The sequence below is a fragment of the Myxocyprinus asiaticus genome, chromosome 7 (genome assembly GCF_019703515.2).
Source record: "Myxocyprinus asiaticus isolate MX2 ecotype Aquarium Trade chromosome 7, UBuf_Myxa_2, whole genome shotgun sequence".
NCBI lineage: Eukaryota > Metazoa > Chordata > Actinopteri > Cypriniformes > Catostomidae > Myxocyprinus > Myxocyprinus asiaticus.
Genome location: NC_059350.1, coordinates 44,240,737 through 44,254,668, shown reverse-complemented (window position 1 = coordinate 44,254,668; position 13,932 = coordinate 44,240,737). Strand labels below are relative to the sequence as shown.

Sequence of the window (13,932 nt, the reverse complement as noted above, 5' to 3'; positions counted from 1 at the left end):
AACAAAGCTTTTTAGAAAAATATCTAAAGCGCTGTAGGTCCTTACAATGCAAGCGAATGGAGATCAGACCTTTGCAGCTCCAAAAATCACATAAAGGAAACATAAAAGTAATTAATATGAGTTAAGTGGTTAAATCTATATCTTCAGAAGTGATATGATAGATGTGGATGAGAAACATCAAAATGTAAGTCTTTTTTTAATCTGAATCTCCACTTTAAATTTTACATCTGAAAGTCACAGGTGGTGTCTGTTTAGTTTCACTTTCACTTTCATCTGAAAGTGAAAGTGGAGATTTACAGTAAAAAGGGACTTAAATATTGATCTGTTTCTCACCTACACTTATCGTATCGCTTCTGAAGATGTGGATTTAACAAATGGAGTTGTATGGATTACTTTTATGCTGCTTTTATGTGCTTTTTAGAGCTACAAAGGTCTGGCCACCATTTACTAGCATTATATGGACCTACAGAGCTGAGATATTCTTCTAAAAATCTTTGTTTGTGTTCAGCAGAAGAAAGTCATACACATCAGTGATGGCATGAGGGTGATCAAAAAGGGAGGTGCTGTATATCTGATGTATTCTAACGGGTTTTATTTTACCTGAACAAAATGGTTGTTTGGAATTTTCTCCAAAACAGAAAGGAGAAAAATCATTTACTCACCCCCTAATCTTTTTTTCCATACAATGAAAGTGAATGGTGACTAAGGCTAACATTCTGCCTAACATCTCTTTTTGTGTTCCACGTAAGAAACAAGGTTATACAGGTATGGAATAACATGAGAGTGAAAAAATATTACTTTGTGTGTGTGTGTGTGTGTGTGTGTGTGTGTGTGTGTGTGTGTGTGTGTGTGTGTGTGAAATATCCCTTTAAAAAAAATTATATCAATCAGAAATTTTCATTTGAATTCTTGTCTATACACATTGCTCCAATAAACTGTCCAATAAAGCAGGCTTAGAGAAGAGGCTTACAGTGTCTTTCTGAGCCTAGTTAGTAAGTGATGCACTTTGCACCTCCACAGTGCTGAAACTGTAATCATGCCATAGCTGTACGGTGCCCTTGGGTCACACCGAGCTGCGATCTGACCTGCAGACCAGGAGTGAAAGCATGCATCTCTGCAGTCATCAATCATTCAGTGGTAAAAAGAACATGATGAAAATTCCATTAAGGCTCAACAACAGGAAAAAAGGAGCACATTAATATGAAAGATATTTTTAAAAATTTATTTGTTGGTCACCAGAGTTGTGTGTGACTGGGAGTCATTAAAAAAGCCATATTTAGGTGATGTATTTCACACATGCATGTAACATGAGCATGTGCACACACAAGGTCAGTGGGTCACAAAAGCACTCATACATGCTAATTTGCCTGAAAGCTTTTTCATTAGCAAAGCTCTTGTTTAAAACATAATAAACCAGTGAATGAACAGTTAAAATACTGCTTTTCACTCTGATGAGCCTCTTACTGTGCTGATATTTCAATTATTTAAATTAAGCATAGACTTATAGAAAAATATTAGCTGAGTTTGTTATTTTACATCTGGAGTTAATAGGGAACATCAGTGTTTGGAAACAAGTGGAGATTAAGACAAATATCACAAATAAAATAAAATGAAGAAAGGCATTGTGCTGAATATAAATAAATAAGACCATATTTTATTCACTCAGAGACAATATCCTCCCAACTGATAAACATTATGGAGCTTTGAATAATTTGGCTGATTCTGGATGTGATAGAATGGTTATGTGTGAGTAAAATGGATGGATGAATGGCTGGGCAGAGTTGTAAAGACAGTGTAATGGCAAGAGTTTGTTTAGGGTGCGCCAGTGATTGGATATGTGGGCATATTGCTCCATCCACTGGCAAAACCAGGTACTGCAGCACTCCATGACTAAATAAAGAGAGGTTGACATTGTGACAGTCTTTATGTGATTAGTTTCATGCCATTTACAGTTCAGGTGATCAGCTATAAATAACTAATTAAAATAAATAAATAATGTCTGGAACTGAGTACCCACGAAGGACCTTAAAAAAACAAAACATAATATAATATAATATAATATAATAAAACATATAACGAATGGATGAATCCGAGGTGAAGATGAATAGAAAAATAACAAGCTTTGATCTTAAAGGGATAGTTCACCCAAAAATGAATGTTAATGTATAATTTATGTGTTTGACTTTCTTCTGTAGAACACAAACAAAGATTTTTAGATCTCAGCTCTGTTGTTCCATATAATGCAAGTGAATGGTGGCCAGAAATTTGTTGGTCCAAAAAGCGCATAAAGGCAGCATAAAAGTAATCCATACAACTCCAGTGGTTAAATCCCTGTCTTCAGAAGCAATATGATAGGTGTTGGTGGGGAAGTCCTTTTTTACTTTTACTCTCCACTTTCACTTTTACATTCTTGTTCTTTTGTTTATGGCGATACACATTCTTTTTGCACATCGCCACCTACTCGGCAGGGAGGAGAATTTATAGTTAAAAGGACTTAAATATTGATCTGTTTCTCACCCACACTTATCATATCACTTCAGAAGACATGGATTTAACCACTGGAGTCGTATAGATTTATTTTATGCTTCCTTTATGTGCTTTTTGGAGCTTCAAAGTTCTGTCCACCTTTTACTTTATATGGATCTTCAGAGCTGAGATATTCTTCTAAAAATCTTTGTTTGTGTTTTGCCGAAGAAAGAAAGTCATACACATCTGGCATGATGGTAAGTAAATGATGAGAGAATTTTCATTTTGGGGTGAACTAGCCCTTTAAGCATCAGACAAAAAAGACAAAAGATAAGACTATGTAAATGTCTTTGATAAGGATATCAGCTACTCATAACTTGAAGCTTTGTACATCATGTAATCAAATCAAAAACAATGTTACAATATAAGACTATAATGTAACACTTTAACCCTTTTGCATTTTACATTTACACATGTATCCTTTACTTTGTTAAGTGTTTATAAATGAGTTCATGAATGACTAATTAGTAATTTTCAAATGCATTATAAACTATTAATATACAGTTATAACTGATGCATAAAAAGTGTGACTTTCATGACTTTCAAGGGAAACATTTTATCTCTCAACGATTTCTAAATTAGTTGCCAACATTTGAAACCTGTACATAAATGTTTAGTATGGTTTTATGGTCATCAGGATTTATAAAAAGGTTTATGCTGTGAATGAGCATGAAGACCTGAAAAGTGTTCTAGCATAGGACTTAAGATAACTAGGACTAGTTAAGTTGGGACACCACTCAGAGTAGCAACATTCTTTTGATGATGAAAGTGACAACACAAGTTAGTCAAGACATTACAGCAATGAATATAAACACAAAGCAGACTGTAGCAAAATGACATAATCCCTCTTTTTAACCTCACTATAAGTTTTTTTCTACATTGTGACATAAATCATGAATTAGGGCATTTTATGTTTTTGATTAAAATAAGTATGAATAAGTATACACTGGCGGCCAAAAGTTTGGAATAATGCACAGATTTTGCTGTTTCTGAAGGAAATTGGTACTTTACCAAAGTGGCATTCAACTGATCACAAAGTATAGTAAGGACATTACTGATGTAAAAAATAACACCATAACTATTTGAAAAAAGTCATTTTTGATCAAATCTAGACAGCCCCCATTTCCAGCAGCCATCACTCCAACACCTTATCTTGAGTAATCATGATAATTTGCTAATTTGGTACTAGAAAATCACTTGCCGTTATATCAAACACAGTTGAAAGCTATTTGGTTCTTTAAATGAAGCTTAACATTGTCTTTGTTCTTGAGTTGCCACAGTATGCAACAGACTGGCATGTCTTAAGGTCAATATGAGGTCTAAAATGGCAAAAAAAGAAACAGCTTTCTCTAGAAACTCATCAGTCAGTCATTGTTTTGAGGAATGAAGGCTATACAATGCTTGAAATTTCCACACAAAAAAATGAAGATTTCATACAAAAGTGTACACTACAGTCTTCAAAGACAAAGGATAACTGGCTCTAACAAGGACATAAAGAGATGTGGAAGGCTCAGATGCACAACTAAACAAGAGGATAAGTACATCAGAGTTTCTAGTTTGAGAAATAGATGCCTCACATGTCCTCAGCTGAGAGCTTCATTGAATTCTACCAGCTCAACATTAGTTTCATGTACAACAGAAAGAGAAGACTCAGGAGTGCAGGCCTCATGGGAAGAATTGCAAAGATAAAGCCACTTTTGAAATAGAAAAACAAAAAGAAAAGGTTAGAGTGGACAAAGAAACACAGACATTGGACAACAGATAATTGGAAAAGAGTGTTATGGATCTTAACCCCATTGAGCTTTTGTGGGATCAGCTAGACTGTAAGGTGTGTGAGAAGTGCCTGACAAGACAGCCACATCTATGGCAAGTGCTACAGGAAGTGTGGGGTGAAATGTCACCTGAGTATCTGGACAAACTGACAGCTAGAATGCCAAGGATCTGCAAAGCTGTCATTGCTGCACATGGAGGATTTTTTTATGAGAACTCTTGGAAGTAGTTCAATTTTTCAAATTGTAATAGTAATTTTTCACGTTATTAATCTCCTGAATATACATTGTGATCAGCTGAATGCCACTTTGGTGAATAAAAGTACCAATTTCTTTCCATAAGAGCAAAATTTACATTATTCCAAACTTTTGGCCACCAGTGTATGTATTAAGCATTTATAACATGTAAGTTAAAATGACCACTATTTGGCAAGTTGCTTTTATGCACGTTGCTCTAACTGCATATTCATAGATTTACAAGTATTCATAAATTACTTATTAGTCATAATTAACCCCTTTATACAGGTAAACCCTTTACAAAGAGAGCATTAATGTAAAGTGTTACTGACTATAAGTATAAAGCAATATACTTTAAGTTTATTGCAAATACATAAGTAGTTTAGGGAGTATAGGGAGTCTGATTATGTTATCCGCAATGCTTCATGGAAGTAAGGCTGTCGCTCCTGAGTTCTTTTGAAATTATTTTTTTCCCCCATGGTCACAGTGACTTCTCTGATTGGTGACAGTCTCTTCCAGAGTATGGGTAGTATAGTTCTTCAACAGGAACTCTACAATTAAACACAATTCTAAAAGAATTAATTTGAAATCACACTGACATTTTGCTTCTACTGAAGCATATACCATCGCTTTAACAACCTTAGAGCTCATGGTTAGTCTGTCTAGAAAGGTATATGTTATCATTAAAAATCAATTTCTCATGGAGAAAATTAACATGATTTTTGTTTCTGGAAGCCCACAAATGAAAACGATCACTGGATTTTTCACACCTGTGACACCACAGCCTGATGTGCAAGCAGAGAATCCAGAGGACAACAACCTGCTGGAGGCCTCCTCCCTGGCCGCCGGACCCTGTATATGCCCTCAGGCCTCCTCCCAGGCCGCCGGACCCCGCCTCTGACCTGAGGTCTCCTCCAAGGCCACCGGACCGCACCTCTGTCCTGAGGCCTCCTCCCAGACACCGCCCAGTGGCGATTTTAGGGGGTGGCCTGTGGTGGCCTGGGCCACCCCTGAAATCTCATTGGCCACCCTGTGGCCACCCCAGAACTGATTGGTAGTTCATCATGTTCATCAACACAAGAACGAAGAACCAATAGAAACACCTGTCAATCAAAGATGACATCTCAGGTCATTTGTTGATTTAAAGCCACACTGACCCAGGGTCAGTTTTATATTTCTGACCATTATAGTAGTGGTGGGACTGAAGCTGTGTGAGCTGATCTTTGATCAGTGGGGGGAGGGGCAGGCCACGGGTGGCCAGGCAGGTGCCGCAGGTCGCGGGCAGCGGGCGCCAGATCTGGAGTATAACGGTCGGTCAGAAGCACGAAGCTGACACGAGCTAGCGTCTACCTCCAACTTCCAATGAGTTGACGACGTCGATTTGTGGTCAAAAAGAAAGCTGTTATTTGAGAGGTATGTTCATCTAATCTATCGTTTTATTTATCCCGAATTTCCATGTGAATGTGAAAACATTTTTTCATTGTTACAGTAGCTAGGTTAAAGAGTAAGCTAGACCCTACACCACATTCAGCATGTTATCTTTATATTGACATGAAATATGAAATGCCATGTTTTCTGATTTAATGACGGAGGTGTGTAAAGCGTTTTACAGATGTATATGTTCATAGCTAAAATTATATATATATATATATATATGGCTAACCTGTGTGTGAAATGGAAGGGTTTGTGCTGTGACTGTACTTTAAATCTTTACATGAGTTATTTATGAGCTCTTTGTGTATTATTGGTCAGTCAGACCAATGAAATCTTCAAAGTTTTTATACCTTATTTGACATTTTAAATATGCAGAGGCAGGGCAAACTGCACTTAAATGCCGCAAATGATTTGACTAACTATTTTATTTGGTAATATTCAAAGTAATTGAAGCTATCAGAACATGTGGAAAATAAACCTGAGTAGACACTGTAAATAGAGTTTTGTTTTTTACTGTATTCAGAGCTCAATCTGCAAATTTGGGGTTTCCAGACAGACACCTATAAGCCCTCATAGCCAATTTCACACACTGATTTGTACCCAATTTAACAATATTTCTGCTGGACAGTGCAGTTATAGCTAATAAATGAATGAATGAATAATTGATTGAATGATTGATTGAATTGCGCCTCAATCAGTTATCACCTGTACTTGTATCTTTTTATGATTATACACTATACCTGATGTTATACGCAGATTAATTCTCTACAATGAGAATAGCTCTTAAAAATGTGTAACTGACCTTTCCTAAACAATTACTGATTTAAAAATGGATGTTATGTTAAAATAACCAGAGATTCCCAGAAACTGTAATAGTTTGAAATAGAACAAGAATAGAAAACTGTCAAATGTCAAAACAACAGTCTGATATTGAATACAAACAATTCAGTGAATGCTAACATGAGTTTAAGAATTCATTTATTCTACATGTGTAGATGTTGAAGCAAAGCAATGCGATATTTACACATTTTGATCATGTGCCATTCATAAAGTTTCTTCCGGTATCGCCACCCCATACTAGGTCTGTGCCCCATCTTGGCCACCCCAGTAAAAATGTCCTGGATACGCCACTGACACCGCCCCTTTCCTTAAACTTCCTCCTTGGTTTCACTCCATTCCCTCCCTTTCTTTTGTTCTTTTTTCTGTTTTGCGTTAGTACTCGTTCTGTTTGTTTTGTCTATTGTTTGATGTTTCTAAACCGCTGGAGCCGATCTGACTTCAAGAGCAGGGTAGCCCATCAATGGATCATCATCTCTTCAGTCAGAAGCCGTTAGCTCGGTGGACGAAATGGCAACTTTTTCAGCTACTGAACCAGATAAGCCTACAACTTCTACAGACTCTTTAGCCACAGATCCAGCTTACTGGTGTAAAATTGATGAGAGTGTGCGTGCTGATTTGATCAAAGACTTTGCTGCTAAGAAATCCAGAAGACGCCACTTCTAACAAGTAAGCCTCAATCTCATCATTTGTACTACATAAATATCTTTAAAATGAGATGACAGACAGTACATACATGAAGTCAAAACCTGATTACCTATTTCTCTATAGCATGTTGTTGTTTTAAATGATCAGCATCTGGATCCTGCTGTTGTATGTTGTCATGCTTGTTTAAGCTGTGCGAAGGGGCTAGACAGTGTACTATTTTTTTATTTATTGTAATTTATTTTTTATTATTATTATTATTATTGTATTTGTGTGCATGGTTTTGATGTTTTTCCAAGTTTGCTAAAACTCACCCACCTACTCACTTACCTACTCAACACACACACACCCACCCACACACACATAAACACACACATACACACCCAACCACTTTATCTCACTTTAACTCACTTTATCTTGCACTTTGTTCAATGTGTTATTTTTATATCTTCTTGCAACTGAGAGCACTTCCTATATTATATTGTATTATAATTGCTATCTAATATTACCCCTAAAATTTTAACTAAGCTAGGCAGTTTGTAGTTTGTAGGCAATTTGTAGTTGTTTGCTAGAGTGAACCAACAGCTGTAGGTGCCAACACTAAATTATCTTTAAAATGCCATGATAATGAGAGAGAGGAAATGCTCATTTACTTTTCTGTTATAGATTATACTCTAAAACTGCCAGGGATGGGATGTAGTCATACATGGGTGTGAGTCAGCCTAACGCTGCCTATGTATACAATCTATACAATATGTCAGCACTTACCAAGAACATACACTCATTAAAGACTTGCTGTTTACATGTTATAGAAATTCTTTGTTATGACTGCAACCTTAGAAGGTCTTTGTTTGTTTTCCATGTAAAGACGTTTTTTTTTTTTTTTTATCATTCTGTCAAAGAAACAGTTGTGTTTATTGCAATGCACAAAAGTCAGGATCACTTTGAACTTATTATTATTTTTTGGAAAAGGTTTTTCAAGCTTCAGTAAGTTGTCATATAAATAAATGATTCAGTTTTTGACTGGACTTATGTAACTGCTTTAGAGTTATGATACATAGCTCTATGATACATGTTGTTCTATTTAAAGTAAATTGTAGCATAGGTAGGGCCCGAAAATGACTCAAGCCCAGGGGCCCCCATCCCCCTAACTCCGGCCCTGAGCCCAGCCCTTTTTGTTATTACTGCCTAGTACCTGGTTTTTCCCCTTCGGGGTAGTTTGTATTTGTTATCTGGTTTTTCTTATTAAATAAACCTTTTGTTTTTACTCTGCATTTGGGTCCTGCCTCTACTGATTTGTGACAGTATACAGCTCTTATCAATGTCCTCTTAGCTTTGTAAATGTAATTACACTGCTTAGAGTAAATAAAATAATTTGGTAGACTATGCTCACAGTTAGTAGTTTAAGTTTAAGTCACAATTATGAGATACTAAGTCATAATTTTTAGATAAAAAGTCACAATTTTTAGATAAAAAGTCATAATTATAACATAAAAAATCACAAATATGTCACAATCTCATATGAATTTCTGTCTTATAACTTTTTTATCTAATAATTCTGACTCCTTATGTCATAAATATGACACTGAATTTAATAATTATTACTTTTTATGACTTAGTATCTCAAAACTATGAATTTTTTTTATGTGGTGGAAATAGGCTTTGATAATCCAAGCTGCAGCACTAATTGATTTCATTTGTATGGTAGTGGTTGATGGTAGTGGTTATAACTTCAACCGTTTTAAAAAGGTTTTTTTAAACCATCTCGATACACAAGCCAAAAGCGCACAGTAAATTACACGTTTGTTGCACCTCTGTGACTAGTTGTACAGAAGTTAGCCTATTTTTCTGAGGGAATTTTTCGGTGAACATGTGGATGCTTTAAGTATGGCGCATTTGTTTTCATATTTTACATTTAGCACATCAAGGGTTTGAAATAATATTTAACTATTCTTTATTTTCCTTTATCTTTTCCCCAGTCGATTACCAAAAGGAAATGTATGTCTTTGGGGGCAATCTAAATTTCATGAAAACCCTTGGATAGTAAAATGAAACCGTGAAATCATACTTTTGCTCCAACATGATGCAAAGTTTAAGCTGTTGCGTTCTGCTGGCCGAGGAGCACGATGCACGTCGGAGCAGCCGCGAGATTGATGCGATGCTGAAGCGAGACATTCGAAGCAAACATCAGCTGGTGAGAACGGCAAATCTGCTTTCCTCCGACAAGAGAGCCTTATTAACGGAGAAGAGTTCAGCCATAAAGAGATGCTTGAATCCAGAGAAGCAGTTTACGAAAACATAATACAGGTGGGTTAAAATAATAATAATTTGGTCACACCTAAATGAAAAGAACTTGATCTGAAATAAAGCCATCTTTCACATCATCTGTAGCCTATTTAAAATGTAGTACAGGCTATTTTAATACATCACCATGCACATTTCAACTCTACTCTAGTGCTATTGTCTCTCTCTGGAAAGATTCTGGGATTCAAGAAACATATCAAAGGAGAAGTGAATTTCAGTTGATAAGTGTTGGAAAGTTTTTATTTATTTTTATGGATTAGATTTTGTCTGTAGGGACAAAGTCTTGATCTTTGCAGTATGTTAAAGTAACCATGAAATCAAAATGTATCCTATTTACTTTACTTAACGTTCCTGGTCTTATTGGGCACAAATTATGATTCATCTGTGCATGCTATTCCAAAGGAGAAAAACATTTTGGGCTTTGAAATCTTTCAACAAAATGTAATAACTTGCTTCGCCTATGAAATCACATTCTCCTTCTTTGTTTCTGTTTTAAAAAATTAAGCTAAAAATATTACTTTTCATCTTGCAAATTTCCTCCATAAGCAGGTTTTGGGTTCATATTTATTATTAATCACTTTTGAAACTAGTACACACAATTGTGGTCACCATGCCATTTCTGTATTTATTTATTTGTTTTTTCGCAGTGTGAATCGGTGAAATACTTCTTTGTCAGCATTCATCGAATTGGCCAACTGGTGAATTTTCCACCGACTTCAGCATGTTCAGGTGATGTCAAATGCCAACGCTTATTAAATGATGGGTCATCTACACTAAAAACCCTAATAAGTTGACTGTACTCAATGGATTGAGTAAACTAATTCCTTCAATTGAACTGAGTAATGGTGTCTCCAAAACTTGTGCAATTAAGTTCACTTAACTTGGTATTCATGTAGAATGAACTTAACAATTTAAGTTAAGGTAACTAGATGCAAATAGACTTAACTCAGATTTGCTATTTAAATATTGTTGTTTCTACTTAATCACTTTAATTGAATTGACTCAAATTTAGATCACACAATAACACAGCTCAAATAAAGATTTGAACTGACTCGATGGTGACGTCACACGAAACAACTATTTGCAACAAAAAAACATAATACTACAAAAGAGCTAATACCTCTATGAATTCTTAATAACAATTATTTAAATGCCTCTATAAGTTATCTTTGACCAAGGAAACATAATTAAATATTTCAAGCACATTCCCCATAGCCTCAATTTTAAGTTATGGATTTTTAAGATAAATAAGTTTAAGGAGCATAGATATTTGAGTTGTGAGCCCAAAACGTGACATTTCAAGTAAAGTTTAATTAAGAGAAATTAATTTTTTCAGTAATGACAACATTAGGGTTTACAGTGTATCATCATCAATCATTTTATAAACCATTCAAACATTGCTTGGTGTACATGGGATTAAGTCCTTTCTTTTTTTCCTTCACTTATGCACAGTCTCTCTTCACTTACAGAAGTATATACCGAGCAATCAGGACATTCTTTATGCACACAAATCAATGAAAGCCACTGCAGAGCATTATTTTATGTTCCGCAATATCTCCTTTATGATAACCAATGTGGGTGGCTTGTGCTTTCAGAAGCCAAGATTGTTCCATTACTTTGATAACATAAATGTTATCCTCTTCATGGCATCCTCTAGTGAGTTTGATCAAATACGAATGGAGGACAACTGTACCAACTGCCTTGTTAAGTCCTTGAACATGTTTGAGACCATCATCAACAACTTCCTCAAAACCTCCATTATCCACTTTCTCAACGAAACAGACCTGCTGGAAGAAAAAGTGTGCAAGGTGGATATCCGGCAAAATTTTCCTGAATTTCAAGGTGACCCCCCCCGCAGGATGGAGGATGTGCAGGCTTTCTTAGTCCAATGCTTCAGATGGAGAAGGAACCACAGCCAGCTGCTTTTCTATCACTTTACGACTACTGTGAACACCGAGAACATTCGGTTTTTGTTCCATGATGTTAACGAAACAATAATAATAGACAATAATAGAACCTCAAAAACCTCATAATTCAGTGAAAAGCATTGTTACTATAAATCTCACTTTCACATTCTTTTTCTTTTGTTTTTGGCGATTCGCATTCTTCGTGTATTTCGCCACCTACTGGGCAGGGAGGAGAATTTATATTAAAAAAGGACTTAAATACTGATCAGTTTCTCACCCACACCTATCATATCGCTTCTGAAGATATGGATTTAACCACTGGAGTCCTATGGATTACTTCTATAGTGCCTTTATGTGCTTTTTGTAGCTTCAAAAGTTTGGTACCCATTCACTTGCATTGTGTGGACCTCCAGAGCTGACATATTCTTCTAAAAATCTTCATTTGTGTTCTGCTGAAGAAAGAAAGTCACACACATCTGGGATGGCATGAGGTCGAATAAATGATGAGAGAATTTTAATTTTTCGGTGAACTATCCATTTAACAAATGGAACCTTATTGTAAAGTGTTACAGAATTATGTCAGATTACAGAATTAAAACGACGTTTCATTTCGACATTACTTATTTGAACAAGTTCCAAGTTGTTGAGTCTTTTCATGCCATAAAGAGTGAAACAACCAGTCAAAATAAAGCAAACATTTTTAGTAAAATGGCAGAATAGTGATTACGATAATTACTGTATATTGATGAGCTTTTGTGCCTCAGCACTGTTATGGTCTTGTATTGGTCATTAAATGGCCATAATAATCATACTAAAATGGTGAAAACTCATACAATGAAATATTGTTGCTTTTCTGTAGCTCCCTCTGACTACAGAAATATGTTTTGTTTTAAGAATAAATTGTGCAAGTGACCATAAGACTTTGTGTTTTTGTGTGCAAATATACTATTTGCCAATTATTTAAAAAATGCTATTTGCACCCTGGTGTAAATAAAGGTACAGTAGACGCTTTTTACACCCCAGCGCAAATACAAATAATATTACAAATAACAGTAGATACTATTTGCACCCCTAATTAAATAGGGCATCACTGCAGCATGTTTATTGTTTATTTAGAGTCCCACAGACACACTACACTAACCCCTAAACCTAACCCTATAACCTTCCCTTCCACAATTATAGCCATCATTTTACTACAGTAACCATAGTATAACCATGTTATTTTTAGAAATATAATTGTAACCACAAAATGAAACAAGGTTACTGTATTAACACTTTAGTATTACTGTAGTAACACCATTGATAATTGCATCAAATCTATGGTTTCCGCATAAACAAAAAAACATGGTTCCTACGATATTACTATAGTAAAACTACACTTATATAATTTTTTTATTTTTTATTATAAGTAGTATTAAAGAAAATATTAAGAGTGAAGACAGGAAACAGAATGGAAAAAAGCGTCGACAAATGCAGAATCGAACCCGGGTCGAAAATGCACATTCGCACCAGCGTTACACCCCACGCCACTGCAGCGACTCCTAGAATGCAGTTTGTTGTCAGTTTCAGTGATTTCAATAGACTATTGGGATGCAAATAGCCACACTATGTGGCAGGTTCTATTTTCACCTGGGTGTAAACAGTCACTCCGTAAAAGGAAACTCTTTATTTTATAAGAAAATAAATGACTAATTTATAATTTAACTAATTTATTAAAAGCATAATTTATTAAAACACATTAATAATGCCAATAACACAAAGTAACCAAGCATGAGCTTGACAACAGTGCCATCTGCTACAATAAAAGGAGACATACATAATACATATAGGGAATTATATCGCATAAGTGTTATAAAATCCAACTGTTATTTCTTACAACCTGTGTATCACAACTCTCCACACATGAATTCCACTTAAAGCTATTTATGACACATAAAACCCTCTTTTCTCCACATTTACATAATGTGGTTACTCTTTTGCATAGACACTCAAAAAGTCTTCCATACGCATCCTCTTTTCTCAAACAAAGATATACACAATACTTACGTTAGCAGCTTTCCTTAGTTCCCATTCACACACAAGCACCCAGCATTATGTATATGTGCATGAGCAGGACCTTATAACTGTTAATAGCACAGCTGCAAGGGTTGTCTGTAACTATGTGCGAGTTGCTATTTTGTAATAGCATTTCATCATTGACAGTAATGCAATCTACTGGATGTTGTCAATAACTACTGTTTCCAAAGCCCCAGCCTTAGGCCCAATAAATACTG

The 13,932-nt window shown here is 35.6% G+C and overlaps 1 protein-coding gene across 1 annotated transcript; it reads left to right on the top strand.

Annotated features, from left to right (window-relative positions):
- The first annotated feature begins 7,313 nt into the window (after positions 1–7,313).
- LOC127443584 (guanine nucleotide-binding protein subunit alpha-12-like) lies at positions 7,314–12,566 on the top strand. Its single transcript, XM_051702259.1, has 4 exons — positions 7,314–7,407; positions 9,640–9,755; positions 9,818–9,979; positions 11,225–12,566. Exons 1-4 carry the CDS (start codon positions 7,314–7,316, stop codon positions 11,783–11,785), a joined length of 933 nt encoding a protein of 310 aa, XP_051558219.1. The 3' UTR covers positions 11,786–12,566.
- Positions 12,567–13,932: the final 1,366 nt, after the last annotated feature.